The sequence below is a fragment of the Myotis brandtii genome, unplaced genomic scaffold (assembly GCF_000412655.1).
Source record: "Myotis brandtii unplaced genomic scaffold, ASM41265v1 scaffold670, whole genome shotgun sequence".
Taxonomy (NCBI): Eukaryota; Metazoa; Chordata; class Mammalia; order Chiroptera; family Vespertilionidae; genus Myotis; species Myotis brandtii.
In genome coordinates, this window is record NW_005370611.1 from 442,813 (window position 1) to 454,148 (window position 11,336).

Below are 11,336 nucleotides of genomic sequence, written 5' to 3' on the forward strand. Positions count from 1 at the left end.
GAACATACTTAGTAAATTTTATTTTTTGTATAAAAAGAGACAATAATTTATGCCTTTGCCAAAATAAAGGATCTTGTCAATATAAATGTTCCTTAGAAAACATATGAAAAGATAATATAATATATATATTAACAAATCAATAACATTACAGGCAAAGTAACAATGATTCTATAACAATGACAAGTAGGGATATTTGTGACCCTTACAGAGCAGTGTTTCTGGAAGATCCAATGATTCCTCCCTTTTTTTTATTTTTTAGTATCGATGTGTCTTCATTTTAAGAAAGCTTGATACATATCTAAATTTAGAAAGGCAATCATTAAAGGATATTTATTTGTATGGCAAAGTAATTCTGTACCCCCAAAAAAGTGTTTCTGTAAAGGATCCTTTGAATTAGCAAATTTTCCTAATGGGTTTAGAATATAATAAACCAAATACATATGTCCTCAACTTCTTTCATCATAACTCTAGCACATAAAGTGAGGAATACCTTAAGTTAGGCAGTACCAGAATTGGGCTTCAGATCTGACTAGAGAGACTATGTTCTTATAGCGTGAGGAAATGGTTGGGGGCCCAAGTTCTCTCACTCTTGTTTCTCTCATCTGGAGCTCTTAATTTTCTTGTCTCTACTGCTTGCTGGTGAATTTTGCTCACCTGGTACTCTCAGAAAAAAAGGAGGAAGTCATCATGGAAGTGGGGCAAGTTAATGAATTAGTCACTCCAGCAGGGCAGAGTGAGAGAAGACTCTGGGATTCAGAGTGTGCACATGGATATGGCTGGGGTAAAGCAGGGGCAATTCTGAACCCTCGATGTGTTTTTGAGGCTCCTCTCCCAACAGGGGCGCCTGACTCCCTGAGGAGCAGCAGGGCCCAGTCCGGCCCTCCCTGGAGGGGATGTAGTCAGGAGCATGGGCTCAGGCCTATTTGTCACACTCCTCGGGGCTCCCTTCAGCACAGTGGTAGTGCTGCTCACAGAACTCCTGGATCCGGCTGCAGGCCTCCAGCATCATCACTTCAGGGACGGTGATTACCACTCGGAAGAAATTCGGGTACTCGAAGCACTGCAAAAAGAAGAGCCTGTTATTCTCAGAGCAATGCAACCTGGTCCTGGACCACCCTAAAATGGCCAGGGCCCCAACAGCAAGAAGCAGCGCCATTGACTCAGGGCATCATTGGGACACTAAGTCAGTCACTGAGTTAATTCATCTTAAAAGCTTGATTTCCCCTCCCCGGGAATGTTCCACCACACCTTTTCTTCCCAGTACTGATGGGATAATGATGGAGAGAAACAAATTTTAAACAGAGGCCACAAGACACATCAGGTTGGATCTTATCAAATGAGAATACACTTTGTTGGGGGAGGAAAGGTGGCGATAAAAACCAGCTCAGGGAGAGCTCCTGAGAGTCTAGAAACTGTGGAGAATGTCCTGGGAGGTGTAGAAACACTCACCGTTGCCGGGAGGCAGTGGACAGATTGTTCAGCAACTAACCGCTCCGTGAACTCCACATCATTCTCAAATTCTGGGAAATGTTCCATCTCAATTTCAACCTATACCAATAACAGAGAGAGGCAAACTTAGCAGAAGGAGGGAAAACGGGCCAACTCCCTATGCCAGAAAGTAAGGTAGGGACGGCTCTAAAAAATACCTTGGAACTCTGCAACTGATAACGAGCTTGATAAGTAAGTTCTAGCCCTTACGAGCTCATGGAATTTTTCATAACGAAGAGAGAATATATTTGTATTAATATTTTAGTTTACTAGCTTGATAAGTAAGTTCTAGCCCTTACGAGCTCATGGAATTTTTCATGACGAAGAGAGAATATATTTATATTATATTAATAGTTTATTGAGCGGTTCCTTCCTGTATGCTGATAAATGACAGCTGGAAATAGAATGCCAGTATTTCTCAAAAAGTAAACTATTAGCCTCATGGGTCAGGCAATTCAGAATTGCATGGAACGTTCCCACCCATTGCAAGATATTTAGCAGGCCTGGCCCACGAAATGCCAACAGCACCCCCCAGTCATTCTAAAAACAAGATTCCCGTACATTCCAAACATCCCTAGGGAACCAGTATCATTCCAAATTGAGAACGACAATGTGTAAAGAGCCTCTTCTGTCTTATTCTTCTCTATGTGTGTATATAAAGTGAGTATATTAAGGAATTAACTCATCTTAAGAGGGTTTTGTTTTGTCTAACACTGAGCTTAGATCATGTCCGTGGAACAGTTAGGAACACAGTAATTCCTAAACTGACTGACACAGGAGCCTAGCTCTTTGTGAGCCCTGCACACTGGCTTTCCACAAGTGACTGCCCCCCGCATTCTTACCATGAGGTACATGGCCCCAGAAGGGCGGACTGGCCGGAGTCCAGGGATGGCAGCCAACGCCCCATAGCACAGGTCAGCATTGGACTACAAGAGAAGGCAGATTAAAAGTTAAGTAAAAGAAAAAACAAGTCATTAAAAGAAGAACCCAGAGCAGCTGGTGTGACTCAGTGGTTGAACCTCTGCCTATGAACCAGGAGGTCACAGTTCGATTCCCAGTCAGGGCTCATGCCCGGGTTGGAGGCTCGATCCTCGGTCAGGGGGCATGCAGGAGGCAGCTGATCAATGATTCTCATCATTGATGTTTCTATCCCTCTCCATCTCCCTTCCTCTCTGAAATCAATTTTAAAAACATACTTTTTTTTTTAAAAGGAGAGTCCACATCAAAGGTAAGGCATAAGGAGTCAATAAGGCAAAAACCTGCCACATGAAACTTTGGCCAGGAGCAGAGTGAATTGCCAGAAGTCGGAAATGTATGGGTGGACAGACACCTGCACGGATGCCACCTCTGGATTTGGACGTACCATCATGGAACACTGCTCCAGAAATGACCCATTATTCCTAATTCCACTGGTGGCATTCCCTGACCCCCAAAGTGAAAGGCCACAGGCTGCCCTTACCTTGAGGAAGCTTAGGGTGTCGTGGTAGAACTCTTGAGGGGTGCGACGCAGGATGCTTTTCAAAGCTCCCTGGACAATGGTGCAGGGGCCCAGGATCCGCTGACTCAGCTTCACCAGCCCATCTCGGATCTAAAAGCCCCCCAGCAAACACAGTATTTAGCCTTTCTTAAGCACCCTGGCCTTGGGAACTCTGGTGCTGACCATTCTTTCTATCGGTTCTTATATTTCTGGAGAAGTGATGGTGCCTAGTGTCATGCTTAGATCAGACCACTTGTGTTTGTAGCCCAGCTCTGCCACGACCCTGCTGTGTGACTCTAGGAAAAGTATACAACTTCTCTGTGCCTTGTTTTTCTCAACTCTCTTTAAAATGGAGATAATACTAATACTGGCCTCATGGGGTTGTTGGGAAGATTAAATTCAAATAATGCATATAAAGTACTGGCACATTGTATGCCTGCAAACAGTATTAGGGTTATTACTGCTATTGTTTCCCTTTTGGTGGTCCAAAAATTGGAGACAGATGTAACTTCTTCACAGAGCCAGGTACAGAAAGAAAAACTGAGTTTGGAGAGGAAGCAGTACCATCTTTATCTAGCATCTTTCCAGGCACCCATTACGACAGGGCCAGGAAGAAAGGGGGAAAACAAATCTACCTCCCATCCACTGTGCACCCAAAGTAAGTATGTATCCCAAAGTAGACACACCACGTGGCTCTCACCTCATTGCCAAAAATGTCCCTGCGGTCATGGATGAGGATCCAGCCCAACCTCCAGCCAGGAACCAGCCAGCGCTTGGCCAACCCTCCGCAGGACAGGATGGGGACGTTGCTGCTGAGGGTGGCCAGAGGCTCAAATTTGGAGCCTGAAAACACCTGTGGAGAAGAGCTTGCTGTAGTTGTCTTCTTGCTTACTCTCCTCCAAATCCCACGCCTCCTCCCCTTTTCCTTACATCACTTGGATTTGGGGGCTCATCCCTACGCTGAAGCATGATTGGGACCCCAAGGGGCTTCTAAGGGGGCTATGGAAAGACATTGAACCTGGTGTCTGGTCTGGATTAAAGAAAACCTAAAGTGAGGAAACTGGCCCTAGCCCTGAAATATGGACAACCCCTTGAAGCCAGTTCTAGAGAAGGCATGACTTTTGGAGCTATAGATTTAGAAATATAATATGGGTCCACAGACACTTAGCTGAAATCCCTGGGCCCAAATATGTTGCAGAATTATTTGGATTTTAGAAAGGTTATATAGCACATGTCACCATCTATTATGTAACAGTCCCAGAGCACTCTGGGATAGCACACCTAATCAAGCATATTAACGTCTCTGCCCCTTCCCCTACGCTCATACAGATCCATAAGTGAGAAAAATAGAAATCTACAAATATCTTTATATCAGCCAAGTCAGGGTTTGCTACCAAATGAATTGCAAAAAATCTTTGGATTTTCATAGCTTTTCTGGATTTCAGACAACTGGCTGAGGAGTCATAGATAGATCTATGTATCTGTGAAGAGTACAGGGATCTTGATTGGCTGTACTGAAGTGATTAGGAGTTGCTTCTGATTATTTAGATGCCACCTCTGAAGGTCCCATGAAATAATTTGGAATGGAGATTCTTGCAGTGAGATTTCCTGCCCAAGACTCACCATGTCTCCATAGATCTCATCAGCTAAGATGGGGACACACTGCCTTGCAGCCACTGAAAATAAAAGAAACATGCAGAAATCATTAATGTGAATTGCCTGTGCATTTATTATTTACCTGAGCTTATTGTACTTTGCTTTTCATGTTTTTGTACTTTGTCTTGCTCACTAAGAACTAAATGGGTACATATTCTTGCAGGGTACAAAGCGTAAATTTGCCATTTAATTAACTAGACATTTCAGACCCTTTCTTCCACATGATGGGAATGGTGATGTGTCAAGTATTTCCTCTCTTTTTCCTTCTTTTAAGCAAGTCCTACCATTCCAATGGCACACTAGAGACCCTAGTGGAGCGCCCCAACCTCCATCCTAGGCTTGGAACGTAGTGAGGGACTCTTTTCTCATTTGGATCAATGACTAAAGGATTGCATCCTCATCTTCTCCCCTGCTGGACTCACCGGCCAGAATCTTCTGAAGATGACTTCTGCTGAACACTGACCCACAGGGGTTTGATGGATTATTGACAATGAGACAAGCTGTCTTTTCATCAATCAGAGATTCCAATTGTTTCAGGTCAATTTCCCAAGACTTCTCTGGCTGGGAAGAAAGAAAGGGTGAGGTTAAGATGATTCTGAGCCCGGCCAGTGTTGCTCAGTGGTTGAGCATTGACCTATGAAACAGGAGGTCACTGTTTGATTCCCGGTTAGGGCACCTGCCTGGGTTGCAGGCTCCATCCCCAGTGTGGAGCGTGCAGGAGGCAGCCGATCAATGATTCTCTCTCATCACTGATGTTTCTATCTCTCTCTCCCTCTCCCTTCCTCTCTGAAATCAATAAAAAAAATTATATATATATATATGTATATATATATATATTTTAAAAAGATGATTCTGAGAAATTTACGGAGAAAACTCATTTAAATCAATGGTGTAATATAAATAATAAAATATGTCTGTGGTTTCAACCACCCACTTCCAGATCTTTTCCTGCTAACATTAGTAGTAATTGAGCACTTGTGTCTAAAATTAAAAAGTCATTTACCAATAAGTTGTAGAGTTTGACCTCAATCCCCATAGATTCAGCCAAAGTCCTGTAGAGAGAGAAACCGGGTCTCGGAACGAGGATGTTTTGCCCTGGGTTGGCCAACACAGCTAAACAAAGTTCAATAGCCTGACTGCAGCCACTTGTCAGAATGACATCCTGTGAAGAAAAAAAATAAAAGGTTCATTTTGTTAGCGGTTCCAACAGCAACAGGAGAAAGGAAATTGTCAGATGGGTGTGTGGGAGACAAAGATAAACTGACTTTTACAAATTCTAAGTAAAGGAGTAGGGATTGTACTAAGCCAGAAAGAATTTAACAGCCTTATATATATGTCTCTATCTAAAGCAGTGGTTCTCAACCTTCCTAATGCCGTGCCCCTTTAATACAGTTCCTCATGTTGTGGTGACCCCCAGCCATAAAATTATTTTCGTTGCTACTTCATAACTGTAATTTTGCTACTGTTATGAATCGTAATGTAAATATCTGATATGCAGGATGTATTTTCATTGTTACAAATTGAACATAATTAAAGCATAGTGATTAATCACAAAAACAATATGTAATTATATATGTGTTTTCCGATGGTCTTTGGCGACCCCTGTGAAAGGGTCGTTCGACCCCCAAAGGGGTCGTGACCCACAGGTTGAGAACCGCTGATCTAAAGATTGTTGAAAATGCTGGCCACTTAAAAGAAGTAAACAAATCATTTAAAAAAAAAAAAAAAAAAAGGACAGGTCAATTCTGATTCAGCCAACTTCCATGAGTGGTCATTATAACCTTGGGTATTTTCACCTGGTTATTTATTTACTTTTGACCAGAGATTTGAAGCCTAGCTCTTCTCTGAAATGTAGGTGAAGGGTAAACAATAGAGGTGAGGGTGGTATTTAAACTTGGCACTGCCATCTATTCAATATGTCATGGTAGCTCAGTCTTCCTATTTGAGGGACTTAAATTGAATGAGGGAAGCTTTAAAAAGATCCTATTGGGCCCTCGCCGGTTTGGCTCAGTGGATAGAACTTCAGTCGGCCTTCGGACCAAAGGGTCCCGGGTTCGATTCCGGTCAAGGGCACATACCTTGGTTGCAGGCTCCTCCCAGGCCCAGACCCTGGTCAGAGCTCATGCAGAAGGCAACCAATCGATGTGTTTCTCTCACATCGATGTTTCTCTCGGTCTTTCCCTCTCTCTGCCACTCTTCCTAAAAATCAATGGGAAAATATCCTCAAGTGAGGATTACCAAAATAAAAAGATCCTATTGGTAAAATTGACAGTTTTAACTCTTGGGTATTTATGAATCAAACATAGAATGATCTCTGAGTCATTTGAGCCTCCTTGAGATTGACACCATATAAACTGTATGCAGTGTCATCATCATACTGTAACGACATTAAATGTAATCACTGGTTAGTGTCCTCATTATATGAGAAGTCCTCGAGTTGTTAAAGGGAAACTATCCCCGGCTTCTGTTCCCCTAGAAACCTTTATTTGCAGAACAGAAACAATGAAAAGGGTAGAGTTTGCCCAGTGTTGCTTCAGAGCTGGAACCCTGTCTCAGGCTCACCTTAGCTTCCAGGGGTGCCTCGGGACAGTGGTAATAGGACGCGACCTCTTCCCGGCTGGACAGGTAACCTGAAAGAAAGGAACAGAAGGAGGAAGCTGGACGTTTCCATCCCAGGACTGACAGCTCTACCAGAGTCACAGGGCTGTAGGCTTCCTTTCGCCCCTGCTCAGAGCACATACTACTCAGGTTAGCTCTCAGCCGCTGTTGACATAGGAAATTAAGTTTATATTTGAAATTTGTGAAATAAGCACATATATATAAATAATAACAAGAAAGAGCTCACCAAACTGTAGGACACTTTGCACCGTCTTGGTTACTATGATTATGTATTTATTCTCCATAAAATACAGGATTTCAATTATTCCCTAGTCCCACCCAGGGACTATATTTCTTGAAAAGTTATAATCAAAGAGTGTGATTCATTCAGTCCATCTTAAGTTTTTCATATTATATCCCTATTACTGTTTTTTGTACAATTTTTACCTTTAAAATCATAGTCCCATACATTACTTCCAAATGTTGGCTTATAAGCTGAAAGTATAGACAGTTTCATGCAAATGACCATGTTTTGCAAAACTGCTCTTTAAAAAGATTGTCTTTCATTGGCAGGGCCAGAGGCAATATTTTACAATGTTTGTTAACTTAAAAGGTAGAGAAAGATCTCTTGAAGTTACAGATATCAGCACTTCTTTAATTACTAACAAGGAAGAGCATTTCCCAAGATACACTGTCTATTCTTATCTGTGTTTTCTTTGGCCTGAGTGCTCATATCCTTTGAATATTTATGAAACTTGTTTTTGGTTTTTCAGGTTGAATCAATTCTCTAATGCTTTGGTTATAAAAATCACTACAAACTTTCTTTATAACCTAATTTTTGGTTTTATTTTGTCTTTATTTTTGTTGTACGAAGCTTTATAAAATGTAAATAAGCAACCTAAAACTCATGCCCCTGAAACCTCTTTGAAGTGTTTTTAAAATTCTATTTTAGCATGAAGCTGAACTTTTATTCTGCCTTAAGAATATGTTTCTATGTGCACATAAACACAGGAGAAAAATGTGCAACACTGAAACAAAGCCAAGGAATCACGTATTTTACCAAAATGTGTAGTGTAGAAATGTTTCATAGATGGAGAGGGTTAAACATAAATAAGAATAAATTCTTTCTGTCAGAAACAACCCTCTATTCTTCAATAGGACAGGCTATTCTTTGTTGGTGGTGTGGGTGGTATTTATTCCTCTTTATTTTTAATATGAAACAATTACAACTTCATTAGGAGTGTGATCAGGACCATTCTATATAATAAAAGCCTAATATGATAAGTGTCTGGTCATCCAGTTGGCTGTTCAACCAATCAAAGCATAATATGCTAATGATATGCTAAGGCCACTCAACTGCTCGCTATGATGCGCACTGACCACCAGGGGGTAGATGCTCAATGCAGGAGCTGCCCCCTGGTGGTCAGTGTGCCCCCACAGGGAGAGCGCCACTCAGCCAGAAGCTGGGCTCATGGCTGGCGAGCGCAGCGGCGGTGGCGGGAGGCTCTCCCACCTCCACAGCAGCCTCTCCCACCTCCGCGGCAGCACTAAGGTGTCTGGCTGACGTCACCCAGACATCCCCCAAGGACTCCCAGACTGTGAGAGGGCGCAGGCTGGGCTGAAGGACTGCCCCCGCCCCAGTGCACGAATTTTGTGCACCAGGCCTCTATTAAATAAAATAAGCCTTGAATACACAGAGGAGGAGAAATAAAGCCAAGCCGATTAACTTAGGACCCAGAGGGCTCAGTAAACAAGCAGCTGCAGCCAAGTTCGAGGCCTTCATTTGAGAATTAGCCATGATAGGATAGGAGCATTATTTGAGAAAGAATAATAAAGTATGTGATGGGAGCCTAGAGGGAGATACCAGTGTGCCCAAGAAAGCCAGGCAAGAAGTTGGACCTTGAAGCTTGTGTTTAAGCATCCTAGACCCTTTCCCCCAAATCCAGGCGGCCATTTATCTTAGCCTCTCCTGAGGAACCATGTGTCAGGAAAGCAAGGAGAATTGCTAGAAATGTATTCCTATTGGAAGAGCACCAAAGATTCAGAAGCCACTTAGGATCTCAGGAGAAGCTTACCAATGGAGGGGGCATAGCCGTTATACTTCCCGGAGTCCAGGGCATCTTTCATCGCCTGGGTAACTTCTGGGTCCGTGGGCAGGTTTCCAAACACAGTAGGGTCCCCTTTTCATGGGAGGAAAAAGAAAAGCCACCAAGAGGTTACTCTTCCACGCCCAGTGCTCAGACTCACCCTCCTCTCCCGTCTTCTCCCATCAGCCTACGAGGATGGGGGAGAGGGGAACAATGACCACCCCTCAGTCGAGCGTCCCCAACTCACCAATTGACAGAGAAATCATGGTTTTGTCCGGGTTTGGCTTCACCTTCATGCTGTCCACGATGGCCCGGATGGGATTGAAAGTGTTGTTGGACATGTCCGAGGGCTTCACAGACCAACGGGCCTTCCTGCCTTTCACTTTTCCTGGCGTGGAGCTTCTCCCACCGACGTTGACATGCACATCCAGAACGGAGGGGAGGTCGCCGCTGCCATTCATCTCGATCACGTATGGGTCCATCACTAGCAAAGTCTGTGGGGGAGAAGGGAGAGGAAAGGAGGTCGCAGAGATACTAAGCACAGAGCACCATCCTGGGCGGCTATATTTGGACCTAAACATAGGGGTGATTTCATTGGACATCCCTTTTCAAACTTTTTTCTTTGTTTTGCTGCTCTCTCGTGAAGAGTAGCTGTGTTATGAATGAGGGGAGTTTTAAGACCTTTTGCTGAGATGGAAAATCAAACAAGAGCCCATTCTACAATGTTAGCATTCTGTTGAATACTTATCTACGGTGAGATTCGCTGTTTGCAACCCTAGTCCTCATAAACGTTTAACCGGGCTCCCAATGAAACAGGGGGACTGACACGATAACTCTTAAACTATCAAAGAATAGGTGTTTTCTCTTTCCCATGCAGTGCCTGTCCAAGCAGAACGTCTCCCTAACACATCAACAGACTGTATCTTGCCTTCTGCAAGCAAGAACCAGGAAGACTCATTCCACGTTAGGGATTTAGTGTTAATAGTGTTGTCAAAATCAAGCGCTATCCTATAAACCAGTGGTTCTCAATCTTCTGGCCCTTTAAATACAGTTCCTCATGTTGTGACCCAACCATAAAATTATTTTCGTTGCTACTTCATAACTGTAATGCTGCTACTGTTATGAATCATAATGTAAATATCTGATATCTGATATGCAGGATGGTCTTAGGCGACCCCTGTGAAAGGGTCATTCGACCGCCAAAGGGGTCGCGACCCACAGGTTGAGAACCGCTGCTATACACATATCTGCCTGTGGAAAAAGAAGTCAATACACCACAGAGGAAAAAGCATACACCCCCATCCCCACCAGCAGAACAGCTGTCGCTTTAAATTTTACCTCTGAGTGAAGGAGTAGCAAGCAGCCTCCGGGGAGCCAAACCAGAAAGCTGTCTTAATTCTTCTCTGACAGGTGACAGTGAACTCCGATGCAACTCCTGTCTCCTGAAATACCCTCCACAGGTGGGCGTTGGACCTGAAGCTTTTGTGCTATTGGTTGGGTGGAGAGCCGGGCAGCCAACCCTCTGCGTTCCTCCCCTTTTCACTTTTTGGCGCTTCTCACCTCTAATCCTCCTCCCACCCCCAGGGACCAAATCAGGAATTTGTCCTCATCAAACACCTGGAATTTTCTGTGTTAACTCTTTCTAGGTATGTGGTGAGATGCTGGAGAGGACTGTATGTGTGTGTGTGTGTGTGTGGGGGGGGGGGTGTTAGTTGTGATTACAATTGGTAATTTTTATTAATTTTTTTGTTACAAAACAACTTATTAACATTTTATAATAGTACAGAAATGTGCAAAGTAGAAAGTGAGAGTCCTTCCTTGCCTTTTGCTAACCCACACTCCATTCTCGCTCTCAGGGGTAAGCAGTGGTAATAATAGGGCCTTTTCTATCCATTCACCAAGGTAGAGAGATGATAGGCAGCTAGGTAGGTAGGTAGGTAGGTAGGTAGGTAGAGGATACATAGATACATATAGATTTTAGATTTTCAAAACACAGATGGGATCATGCTCTGCAACTTGTCCCAGGACAT

At 43.4% G+C, this 11,336-nt stretch overlaps 1 protein-coding gene across 1 annotated transcript; it reads right to left on the reverse strand.

The window, feature by feature from the left end:
• Positions 1-299: 299 nt before the first annotated feature.
• On the reverse strand, positions 300-10,742 carry TAT (tyrosine aminotransferase). The gene is made up of 12 exons (XM_005881162.2): positions 10,645-10,742; positions 9,554-9,800; positions 9,295-9,399; positions 7,184-7,251; positions 5,625-5,783; positions 5,044-5,182; positions 4,589-4,641; positions 3,666-3,818; positions 2,948-3,076; positions 2,331-2,414; positions 1,450-1,548; positions 300-1,060 (listed from the first exon to the last, which is right to left on the reverse strand). Exons 2-12 carry the CDS (start codon positions 9,786-9,788, stop codon positions 920-922), a joined length of 1,365 nt encoding a protein of 454 aa, XP_005881224.1. The 5' UTR covers positions 9,789-9,800; positions 10,645-10,742; the 3' UTR covers positions 300-919.
• Between the last annotated feature and the right edge of the window lie 594 nt (positions 10,743-11,336).